The sequence below is a fragment of the Lontra canadensis genome, unplaced genomic scaffold, assembly GCF_010015895.1.
Source record: "Lontra canadensis isolate GAN:19392208 unplaced genomic scaffold, GSC_riverotter_1.0 scaffold70, whole genome shotgun sequence".
NCBI classification, from domain to species: domain Eukaryota; kingdom Metazoa; phylum Chordata; class Mammalia; order Carnivora; family Mustelidae; genus Lontra; species Lontra canadensis.
This window is the reverse complement of record NW_022631064.1, coordinates 5,407,847-5,421,000: the sequence shown is the minus strand read 5'-3', so window position 1 is coordinate 5,421,000 and position 13,154 is coordinate 5,407,847. Positions and strand designations below refer to the sequence as shown.

Below are 13,154 nucleotides of genomic sequence, written 5' to 3'. Positions count from 1 at the left end.
ACAATACCCTTCCTATTTTCATTTTTATAAATCAGGGTCATCCCAGTCCAACAGTCCGGCTAGATCCCAGAAAACAGAAAGTTCTGCTGCGGACTTTTAGTGAAACTGATGTCTGAGACGCAACCCTCCAAAAAACGATCATCAGGAGAAGCAGACACTTCTCCGCATCCAGCACCAGACAGATGGGCCTCCTCAGGTTTTGCCCTGGTACAGCTGTGTGTGGTGGCCAGTAATATGAGCCATGGCTGGAGCTGCAGAAATATATCTGACAAAGACGCTTTACCCTATGATCACACTGATCAATTACAGAGGGAGTTACCGAGATGGTTTGCAATTAATCAGCTCAGAATTTTTAAACGATCATTTAAGTGATCATTTTCATACCAGGTGGGAAAAGAGTATTGACCCTGATGGAACACAGAGGGCTGGTGGATCATGAAATACCTAGATGATGAAAACGATGGCATTTATATGTTAAACTTAGCTGCTCCTAGTTAAAAGTTTGATCGAATCCACGGGGAGGACTGTCTACTGTTAATATTATCACATGTTAGTTAAGTCTATACATAATCTATTGCACTTTGGTGTGTGTGTGTGTGTGTGTGTGTACAGGTGTTTAAATACCTAGGACACTCTTCATTCCATACAATAGGCTCAGTCATTCTTAATAACCTACCACTAACTAGAACTTTCAGAGGAAAATCAAATAACTAGGGAGATGTTACATTAACATTTGAGCTAAAAGTTCTAGGAGTAGGTGGGACAAGTTGATAGACAGGAGCCGTCAAAGTCTTGTTTCTCCCTGGAAGACACACATGACATTTGCGCCTAGTCTTCCAGACCACAAAATTTTCTAGAACATCTGAAAGGGACTCTTTTCAGGGAGCTTACTTGTTCAGCGTTGGTTTCTCATCATTAACTGGGGTGATCTCCACTGAAATGGTTTTTAGTATCTTATGTTTCCCATCTGACAACTGGACTGTAAAGTCATCAGCAAGGCTCTCTGAGTCATCATGCACATATACCAACTTCATTCCTGGAAGAAGCAGGGAAAAAAAGAGAGAGAGAAAGTAAATCTTTCTTATGATTAAGCCATTTCAGAACACACAATCTTTTTTAATTTCCAAAGTATTGATATCACCAAGAGTTCATTAGTCAGTGCAATTGGGTGAAATTAAACTGTTTTATGTAGTAAGACTGCCCTCTTAATTTGGTAAAAATTCATATTTGAATACTTAAGTATTTGATAAGGATCTTATTTAGACATCAGTGAGGATAGCATATATTATTTAATACACTGTATGAGAACGTGGTTCATTACTTGGGGAAAATTATAGTTAGATATATACCTCAAGACAAGAACCAAAATAAATTCTAGATGAAGCAAAACTTATATATAAAACTACTTTTCAAAAACCTACACAACATTCACATGAAAATGCAAGAGACTCAGAATAGCCAAAACAATCTTGAAAAGAACAAAGTTGAAGATTCACATTTTTCATTTTCAAAACTTACTATAAAACTATAGTAATCAAGACAGTGTGGAACTGGCATAGAACAGACACATAAATTAACCTAATAGATAAGAGTCCAGAAATGAACTCTTACATTTATAAGCAACTGATTCTCATCAAGAGCACAGAAACCTTTCAATGAGGAAAGAGTGGTCTTTTCAATAAATAGTGCTGAGACAACTCAAAAGCCACAGACAATAAAAAGAAGTTCGATCCCTACCTCACACTACATACAAAAATTAACTCAGAATTGATAATAGACCTAAATGTGAGAGCTAAACTAGAAAAACTGTTAGAAGAAAACATGAGTAAATCTCTGTGACTTTGAGTAAGGCAATGGTTTCTAGGCAAGACACCAAAAGCACAAGTGACCAAAACAAAATAAAACAAAAGGTAGGTAATTTAGATCTCATGAAAACTAAAAATTTGGGACTGCAAATGATACCACTGAGGAAGTAAAACAACAGCCCACAGAACTGGAGAAAATATTTACAAATCAGATACCTGATAAAGGAGGGTCTAGTAACCCAAACACATTAAGAACTCTTACAACTCAATGATAAAATAACTCCCAATTACAAAATTGGCAAAAGATTTGAGTAGATATTTTTCCAAAGAAGATGGATGTCAGGACATAGACAAATAGTCAATGAACTCATGAAAAGATGCTCAACACTATTAGCTATTAGGGAAATGAAATAAAAATCACAATGAGATACCATCTTACACCTACTAGGATGGCTATCATAAAAAGATAGACAGCAACAAACTTTGGTGAGGATGCAAAGAAACTGGAACTCTCATACATTACTGGTAGGAATGTAAACTGATGCTACTACTTTGGAAAACAGTTTAGCAGTTCCTCAAAATGTTAAACATAGGGTTATCATATGACCCAGCAATTCCACTCCTAGATACAGACCCGAGACAAATGAAGGTACATATCCATGCAAAAACATATATATGAATGTTCACAGTCAAAAGTGAAAGGACAGGATGCCTGGGTGGCTTAGTCAGTTAAACACCAGCCTTTAGCTCAGGTCATGATCCCAGAGTCCTGGGATCGAGTCCTGGGATCAAATCCTGCATGGGGTTCCCTGCTCAGCAGGGAGGCTGCTTCTCCCTCTGCCTGCTGCTCCCCCTGCTTGTGCTCTTTCTCTGACAAATAAATAAATAAATAAATCTTTAAAAAAAAGTAGTGGAAGTGACCCAAATATCCATCAACTGATGAACAGATTAAATAAATGTGCTATGTCCATACAATAGAATATTTGGTGATAACAAGGAATGGCATAGTACTGACTCATGTTACAATATAGATGAATCTTGAAAACATTGCTAAATAAAAACATTATGTTAAATAGAAGTTACAAAGCTCATAGATTCTATTTATATGATTCTGCAACGTCAGAATAAACAAACCTGTGGAGACAAAAAAAACAGGTTGCTGGTTGCCAAGGGTTGAGGAAGAAAGGGATAAGAATGTCTGCTAATGAGTATGTTATTTCTTTTGGGGGATAATGGAAGTGTTCTATGATCTAAAAAATCATTAATCGTGATGATGAATATACTAAAAACCTCTGAATGGTAGGTTTTAAAGGGGTGGATCTTATGGCATGTGAATTATATCTCATTAAAGCTGTTTTAAATTATTTGGAAGAAAATACAAGTAAATATCTTATGTCTGAATGTAGAGCATCTTCCTAATACAGTAACAAAAGAAAACCACATAAAGAAAAATAATGATAAATTTCACCACTTACAATTTGTGATTTCTGTACTTAAGAACATTAATTAAAAGGCAAATAATAGGGGGAAAACTTACTTGTAACATATGTGACAAAAATATGAGACATCAGTAGTTAATGATCTTTTATAAGTTAGTATAAATGAATAGAAAAATGAGCAAAGGACATTATCAAGTAATTTACAAAAAGGTGAACCATATATAGTCAATAAATATGAAAGTATGGTAAATCTTACTCATACTCTAAGAATTTCAAATTAAGACTAAAACGAGGAACTGTTGTTGACTACAAAATTTGCAAAAGTTTTAAAAAAATATCCATTCTTGATTAGGAAACTAAGCACGTTCACACATATCAAGCAATGGCAATTTTTCCACAAAAGTATTATAAATGCTCTCCTGTTTTGCCAAGTAATTTCATTATAAAAATTTATGGCAAAAAAAATTTAAGAGATGTGGACTAGGATTTATGTTACAAAAATATACATAAAGCATATTTATGTGTAACCTGTAATATCAAGAAATGAAAAGCTCTCTGGATATTTAAAAATAGAAGATAGTTGTAAAAAAAATTATAGTGCAACACCCCCATACAATGAAAAGCTGGAGTTATCACAAACATGTTTTCAATTAACATTTAAAAAGTAAGAAGTTTCTTATAGTTGCTAAGAAAAAAAGCCAGATTACATAATGTAGCAGCAGTTTTATAAATTCTGTATGTTTGGGGTTAGAGGATGTATGTGAGAATATACTGAAAATTTTTTAAAAATGTAGCCATAAATGAATCAAAAATAAAATAAAGACAAAAATCTAATCTCTGAGAATGTTACTAAGTTATTCACCAAAGCATTAATTTATGTAAACCATTTATTTTTTCTTCAAAATCATCATATGGTGCAAACTTTACCCAAGACAAATGCTTATTTAGCCTAGTAATATATTAAGTAATAATATTTAACTGAATTACAAAACAGACTTTGAGTGTACAATTTGAATGATTATTCCTTTTCCTTTGTCCTAAATTTGAAAAGAAGAACACTGTAACAACCTATTTGTATAATTTGATACACACGGTTATTGATTAGGCAATATCATCACTTAAGCCCCAGAGTTTCTTTCTTTGCAACTGACAAAAACCGAGTAACATATGAATTAACTTTTCAAACTCAAACATGACACGATGTGGCACATCCATTGCAAAATAAACTTGGGGGCAGAGAGCTTGAACTTGTTGGGGAATGGAGAAATGTATAAAGTAGAAAAAGTGCTAAACCAATGCTGAAAGGAGCCAGCCCAGGAAAGGGACGGTCTGGAGTGCCTTTGTGGGTGGGTGGGTTGGGAGGTCAGAGGTTACCTTGTTCTGAAGGCACTGTGTTGGCTAACCCAGCAAAGGGGATTCAGGTTGGGGAAACATGTGAAGGCAGGAAGGAGAGTGAGAGTATGCAGTGATTCTAGACCCGCCCTTTTCTCTGATATTTAAAAGTATGTTTATATTTGGAAAATAGGGTAAAATTGATTTTTTTAAAAAAGAGTAATTAAAAAATAATTCAGGCTGCTATTCCCATGTGTCATTTCCTTAAAGAACAAATTATCTCCAATGAGAATAATGTTATTATATGTGGTTCTATATTTGTTTCTAACATAGAAGTTTTGGCCAACAAATCTCTTCAGATTTAGGTCCGTGATCTCAGTAGTTTTAAAAGGAATTTTTTATTATGATATGAAAAAGCTGGAGCTAAAATACCCCAAATCACAAATATCATTTTCTTTAAAGATTTATTTATTTATTGGAGAGAGAGAAAGAGAAAGAGAGAGAGCACAAGCAAGGAGACAGGTAGAGGGAGAAGAGAGAGAGAATCTCAAGCAGACTTCCAGCTGAGTGCAGAGCCTGATGCAGGGCTTGATGCCACAACTATGAGATCATGACCTGAGCCAAAATCAAGAGTCAGACACTTAACTGACTGAGGCACCCAGGCACCCCACAAATGTCATTTTTAGTGATGCTCCCAAAGTGAAGGAAAGTATTATTTCCTTTTCAACTGCACACTATCTGTAACTGAGGCTTCATGCCCTACATGAATCCAGAACCCAGAGAAAACTCTTGAGAGATAAATGGATAAAGTAGTTGACTGCCATTTCTTCACTTCCTGCATCTGAGGTTTACTATTAGCTTTTCTGGGCTAAATTACTAAATCAACAACAATAAGTGAATTGAAGTGGAACATGATCTACCATTCTTGAGAAGTTCCAAGGAAAAGTTCTGAACGAGTTCGTGCTTCCGGCTGGGGTTGACAGGCTGCATATTTTGCAGAAAGTCTTTGCCAAGCACCCTGTTGATGAGGAGGCCATGGCGTGGTTTACGAGTGACACTGAAAAGCAAGAGGTCCTTGGGAACGTCCAGATCAGCAGCATCGATGATGGAGGTATCCAGTTCTTTCATCTGACCCTCACACACCTGAGCAAAAACAAGTCGGCATGTCAGCTGTGTCAAAATGTCAACATTTGTCTTTCTTTTAGCAAGTTGCTTCAAAGAAATGATTTTAAGATATCCTATTACAAATTTTCTATGAAATGTGTGTGTAATGAGTCCTAAAAAGAAATGGCTGGTTTAACATGAGCTTAGAAGAAAAGAATAAATCTATTTATCTCTCTCAGGTTTTCTCTGAAGATTTCAAAGCAGTTTATTCATTTTCCTAAAGAACAAAAGATACACACACACACACACACACACACACAATTCCCCCCCCCCCCCCATAATTCAAAGCTCAGGGGAAAAGCAATCAAAAGAATGCTTGCTTTCTGGAAGTCACAGAGTTCAACTGTAAAACTAAGTGTGGACCTTTCACCTTCAGATCCTAATCTGTTATTTTAACCTCCTGAACCTTGCTGCTTTCACAATTCTTGTTTCTGCTTCAGAAATGGTGTGGATGTCTGCTATGTGCACTGGGGGTATTTTATGTTTCTCAGTTTTCTATTTTCTCATTCTCTTTCTCTATTCTATTTCTCATTCTCATTCTCTATCTTCTCATCGCAGGAAAACCTTCTGTACTTCAGTTGCAATGAACAACAATCGAGAAGGAGGCTTCTGGATGCCTAACAGTGTTTATTTTAATTCAGGGTCCCTCACCTCTCCCCAACCCTCATGCCTCAAACTTTTCTGAACCACCTCCTCCCACCCCCAGCCCCCACTCCAGGTTTCATAATCCTTTAAATACAAAGAGAATGGACTGTTTTTCATCTCAGGTAACCTCCAGCCATTAAGAACTTGACATGGTACTTAGCTGTCTTGATCTTTTTCTCATAGCAAGAAGGAAGAGAACAAAGAAATGTCTGTTTCGTCTTTTGAAACAAAGCAAGACCTAAATAATCAGACTGTATACATCGAACAGATGCTGACTGGTAATCTGCAAGGCACTGGGCCTCGCGCTGTGGGGAATGAAATAGTCTAACGAGTTAAAGTCGGATGAGACCATGAAGGCCTGTCCATCGGTGATTATAATACAACAAGAAAATTATCTAGCGATAGTAAATATGGATAAACAGGAAGTGCAAAAGGGTGGAGGAGACCAGAAGTGTCTTCATGGCAGAGTGGGCATGTTAGCCTTGAAGGATCCATAAAGTTTAGGTTTGTGAAAATGCCCGTTCTCTCGAGCCTCTCTTACTGCGCGGCTTCCCGCGACTAGCGTCTACTGCGCTTGCGTGAAGCAGAACCGCTTGCCATGCTGATACCTGGGCCAAAATGATGTTGGTTTCCTTGTAGCTGGCCTTCCCTATTAAAGACAAAGATGGCATCATAATTTAACATGCAATGATATAACTATGAAATCATCTTAGATGGTAGCTTGGCTTTTTCTCCAAAAATTTTCATAAAGCCACCGAAAATATGTTCTCATGACCCTTCTTCCTAAAGCTTAGGACTCCTGGACTCACTATATGGCTCATTCCTTTCTCATTTATGAGATGGTAAATTACTTCACAACATGACTGGGAAATTTCACTGAAAAATTGGGATTCTTTTTTGCACACTTCATTTACTGAGATCCTAAATAAAAGGTTTAGATCAATATGCACAAAATGCAGAAACTCACTAGTAGAGCCACTTGAAACGAATTAGGTTATCTTAAAACCTCATATTTTTTGGCAAGTTGCAGCCCAACTTGATGGAAGCTTGACTGTCTACAAGATAAACAGACTTTCCCCAAGAAAGCATAATAAATAGGGCTATTTTTAAAAAAATCACTTGAAGCTTAAAGCCAGCTCTGCCAGTAACACATAGGGCTCCCTATCTGATACCCTCCAACAGCTTCTCTAAGGAGTGCCCAGGTCAAAAGCATGATTACTTTCAGAGAAGGGCAAGGGACAATTTCCCAGTGGCCTAATTATTTCAGAAACTCTAGCTCTGCATAGATACAAGACAACAGAGGTAGGTATTGAAGGAATCATTTGTAGAGTTTCTTCTCTCTCTCATAATTACTGAAGTGCTCTCCAGAGGAACCCACATGCCAAGAGAAAGGGAAGGGCAGGAACTGGGTCTTAAGTCTCTTGGGGAGGTGACTCTCAGATACCATTAAGAGTCAGTAGACAATTCAAATCAAATAAAGACTTTTGCATTTAGAATTTGATAATTTTTAGTGACAATTATGGCTTCAAAATAGATCATCTTTGCTTTGGTAAATGTCAGAAAAAAGATGGTAAACCTAACAATAATACAAATGAGACCTATTTACTAAGGGACTAGTATGTGCCTGACCATCTTGTTCCTCATGGTTACCCCTTAAGGATTTGATACACATTTTGCAGATAAGGAAACAGAAGTACAGAGAGAAATAGCTTATCCAGGGCCCTATAGCCAGTAAATGGCAATACCCAAAACCCTCTTATTCCAAAGCCCGTGTTCCTCCATTTAATCAAGATTTGCTGTACATATTTCTGAATTAAATAATTGTATGTAAAAAATAGAATTATTTTAAAAGACTACATGCTGATATGGGAAGGTTTCTAATATATAATAATAATAAATAATAAAAATAATTTAGGTTTTTCTAGAAAGTGGACAGTAGTAGGTATAATATGACCCCCTGATTTATAAGTAAATACAGAAAAATTGCATGTATAAAACACATATACACACACACATACATACATACAAACACACATATTATTGGCATTTGCACAAATTATTTCTGAGGAATTACTAAAAAGTCAATGGGGAGTGGATATGTGTAGAGGCTGTGGAAGAGGGGGACTGTCATATTTCATGTTTCACTGCATATGTTCCTCAATATTTTAACTTGTATAACTACATATTTTATTATTATGCTTTTAAAGACAACAGATGTTATCTGAGGAGTGATATTATGGCCATTTTAACTATCTATATGAATTTTAAAATAAAACTAAAAAACACTATCATGTAAAAATAGTTTTAAGACTACAGAAAAAGAATGATTCAAATTGTATTTTTTTCATTTCATCTATCTTTATAAATAGCTACATAAAGGAGCACCCGGGTGCCTCAGTTGGTTATGCGTCTGACTCTTGGTTTTGCCTCAGGTCATGATCTTGGGATAGTGAGATGGAGGCCCCTTGTCAGGCTCTGCACTCATCTCGAAGTCTACTTGAGGATTCTCTCTCTGCCTCTCCCTCTGCCCCTCCTGCTCATACACACACACACTCTCTCTCTCTCTCATTCTCTTTCTCCCTCAAAATGAATAAATCTTTAAAAATAGCTATATGGGACACCGGGGTGGCTCAGTCATTAAGCATCTGCCTTCAACTTGGGTCATGATTCCAGGGTCCTGGGATCGAGTCCCCACATTGGGCTCCCTGCTCAGTAGGAAGCCTGCTTCTCCCTCTCCCAGTCCCCCTGCTAGGGTTCCCTCTCTCGCTGCGTCTCTCTCTGTCAAATAAATAAATAAAATCTTTTAAAAAATAAATAAAAATTAAAAAAATAAAAATAGCTATATGAAAAGATGCCTTAATATATGTGAATTGAGAGTCCTTGTCATGATAGCATTGGTTGAGAGAGCATGCTGTGGAATCAAACTGCCTGGGGGCAAATCTCCTATGTACCATTCCCTATATGCCAATTATTTCCAAGCTCTGTGATCTTGGGCCACAGAATTAACCTCTCTGTGCCTCATTTTTGCAGTTACTAAAAGGCAATCATAATAATACCATCACACTAAAAGCCTTGTAAGCCTTTCCATGAGTACATGTAAAGGACTCAAAATACCACCTACAACCTAGTAAGTATAAAATCCTGTATCTATGCAACTATAAGTCCATTCATGCAGTTCTATATGCTTGCAATTACCATCATTACTACTAGAATAATATTCTTCAAGTAACTGTATTCTAGAATATAGGTGACCGTTCTCCCCATTCCTTTTCAACTTAATGTAGTAAGTGCACCTGGACCAATGTAAATGAACTAGGTGAAAATAAAATGAGAAAATGATTTAAAAAAGAAGAAACTGAAAAATCCCGTTATGTTTCTTACAGTAATATTCTGTACTACAAAGTCAGGAGCTTCGTCATTTGTGGGGTTGATGATAATGTGAAAGGGTATCTCCAAGGAGCGTCGCTTCCCATCTGTGACATACACCGTGAACTGGTCTGCCGTTGGTTCCATCCTCAGATGCCTGGCCTGCACGTAGTTAATGTGCAAAGCCTTCATGTCTTTCCACCGGAATGAAGCTAGAACACACCAACATGGAGCAGGTCAATATGAAATATATATATACACATATATACATACACATATATGTATATATGTGTGTGTGTGTGTATATATATATATGTGTATATATATATACACATATATATATATACACACATTTTTTTCTTCCCCCCAAGGTACTGGTTTTTAAACCTTAACCCAATAGTTTATTTCTCAGAAAAGCAAATAAGAGATCGGTGCAATTGATCTAAGGATCAGCTATCAGGGGCTGCTATAGTGTCTGTCTGCCATCAGCATAAATACAGATATCCATAAATCATAGGGAAGGATTAAAATTTGTATGGAGAACAGAAAGGTGGTAACCGCTAACTGGGATATGTAGGGACTTCGTGACTGTTCTTTATATAGTTGCAATGAATGTAAGCAAGACCTTCCCTCAATTAAAATCACTGCTCCCATATAAATAGTTCTTGTCCTGCTTGAATAAAAAAGAGACCATCTCTTTCATATGAAGGCGAAACAAGAGCCAGTCAATCATCTGCCTACTTGACATACACATCAAGTGACAGGTTGGATTGAGTGGAATTAGCTGACCTGCTGTTTTGACATCGCCTTAAATCAAAAAGAGAAAAATGCTCTACATTGAACATTAAGTCACAGACCAAACTGTGTACCTTTAATGCAATAAATCTTTCGCCCCCAGCTTTACTGAGATATAACTGCCATGTAACATTGTAAGTTTAAGACTTAGTTAACACATTATCCACCTCACGTGATTACCATTTTGTTGTTGTTATAGTGGGAACATTAAAATTCTACTCTCAAATCAACTTTAAAGTATACAATATAGTATTAATTATAGTCACCATGCTGTACCTTAGCTTCCTGGAAATTATTCATTTTATAACTGAAAGTTTGTACCCTTCAACCACCCTCTCTCCATTTTCCCCCACCCGTCAGCCCCTGGTAACCACTATCGTATGAGTTTCTACAAATTCCATGGTCTTAGATTCCACATGTAAGTGAGATCATACAGTACTTGTCTTTCCCTAATGAATTTCACTTGGCATAATGCCCTCGAGGTCCATATATGTTCTGCAAATGGCAGGATTTCCTTCTTGTCATGGCTGTATAATATTCTATTACATATTTATATAACATTTTCCTTATCCATTCATCTATCAGTGGACATTTAAGTTGTTTCCATGTGTTGGCTATTGTGAATAATGTTACAATAAACATGGGAGTATAGATATTTCTTCAATAGCCTGTTTTCATTTCCTATACACCCAGAAGTGGAATTGCTACATCACATGGTAGTTCTATTTTTAATTTTTTGAGGAATCTCCATAGTGGCTGTGCCAATTCACATTCTCACCAACAGTTCACAAGGATTGCATTTTCGTCACATCCTCGCCAGCATTTGTTATCTCTTGTCTTTTTGATAAGAGCTATTCTAACAGGTGGGAGGTGATACCTCTTGCGGTTTAGATCGGCATTTCTCTGATGATGAGTGATGTTGAGCACCTTTTCTTGTACCTGTTTGCCATTTGTTCATCTTCTTTGGAGAAATGTCTATCCAAGTCTTCTGCCCATTTTTAAATCAGATTATTTAGATTCCTTTGCTATTGAACTGTAAGAATACCTTATATATCTTAGGTATTAATCCCTTATCAGATATATGGGTTATAAATATTTTCTCCCATGCCACAGACTGCCTTTCCATTTTGTTGTTTCTTTTGCTCTGCAGAAGTTTTTTAGTTTGATATAGTCCTACTTTGTTGATTTTTGCACTTGTTGCTTTTGGTGTGAAATCCAAAAAACCATTGCCAAGACCAATGTCAAGAAGTTTACCACCTCCATTTTCTTCTAGGAGTTTCATGATCTCGGGTTTTACATTCAAGTCTTTACTTTGAGTTCATTTTTTTTAGCATGGTGTAAGGCAGTGGTCCATTTTCATTCTTTTGCATACTGCTGTCCAGTTTTCCCAACACCATTTATTGTCTTTTTCCATTTGTATATTGTTGGCTCTTCTGTCATGAATTAAATGACCATATATGAGTACATTTACTTCTAAGCTCTCTGTACTGTTCTATGGACCTACATGCCTATTTTTAAGCCAGCACCATACTGTTTTGATTAGTATAGCTTTGTAATATAGTTTGCAATCAGATAACATGATGACTCCAGCTTTGTTCTTTCTCAGGATTGCTTTGGCAATTCAGAGCCTTTTGTGGCTCCATAGAAATTTTAGCATTGATTTTTCTATTCCTGTGAAAAATGTCATTTGAATTTTGATAGTGATTGCCTTGAATCTATAAATGGCTTTGGGTAGTATGGACATTTTAACAACATTAACACTTTCAATTCATGGATATATCTTTCCATTTTTTCTGTCTTTCTCAAGTTCTTCCATCAAGACATCAATTCTATGTCTTACAGTTTTTGGTGTATAAGTCTTTCACTTCCTTGGTTAAACTTACTCCTAAGTATTCTATTGTTTTTTATGTTATTGTAATTGAAATTGTTTTATTTCTTTTTCAGATAGTTCATCATTGGTGTATAGAAATACAACTGATCTTTTTATGTTGATTTTGTATCCTAAAACTACTTAATTTGCTGACCTGTTTTACAGTTTTTTGGTGAAATCTTTAAAAATTTTTTACTTCTTTAAAAAATTTTTGCATATAATATCATCTATAAACAGAGCCAATTTTACTTCTTCCATTTATTTTGATGCCTTTTATTTCTTTTTCTTGCTTAATTACTCTGGCTGGGACTTTCAGTATTATGTTGAATAGGAATGGTAAGAGTGGGCATACTTGTTTTGGTCCTCATCTTGGAGAGTAAGTTTTTACCCATTCACTATTGAGTAGGATGCTAGCTGTGATTTTGTCCTTTATGCCTTTTATTATGTTGCAGTATATTCCTTCTATACCAAATTTGTTGACAGTTTTTATTATAAAACACTGTTGAATTTTACAAATGCTTTTTTAGTATCAATAGAGATGATCATAGAATTTTTGTCCTTTCTATCAATGTAGTGAATCGCATTTATTGATTTGCTCATGTTGACCACCCTTGTATCCCAGGTATAATTTCCTTTTAATCATGTGTATGATTTTTTTTAACGTGCTACTGAATTCAGTTTGTTAATATTTTGTAGGGAATTTTTGCATCTATAGTCTTCAGGGATATTGGTGTGTGG

General features: G+C 36.1%; 1 protein-coding gene across 1 annotated transcript in view; it reads right to left on the bottom strand.

Annotated features, from left to right (window-relative positions):
- FREM1 (FRAS1 related extracellular matrix 1) overlaps positions 1 to 13,154 on the bottom strand; it is a 140,298-nt gene that overhangs the window by 62,076 nt on the left and 65,068 nt on the right. The window contains exons 18-20 of the mRNA XM_032880568.1: positions 9,767 to 9,963; positions 5,497 to 5,719; positions 892 to 1,036 (exon numbers count right to left, since the gene is read on the bottom strand). Coding sequence (XP_032736459.1) covers positions 892 to 1,036; positions 5,497 to 5,719; positions 9,767 to 9,963 — 565 coding nt within the window. The remainder of the gene's footprint in view (positions 1 to 891; positions 1,037 to 5,496; positions 5,720 to 9,766; positions 9,964 to 13,154) is intronic.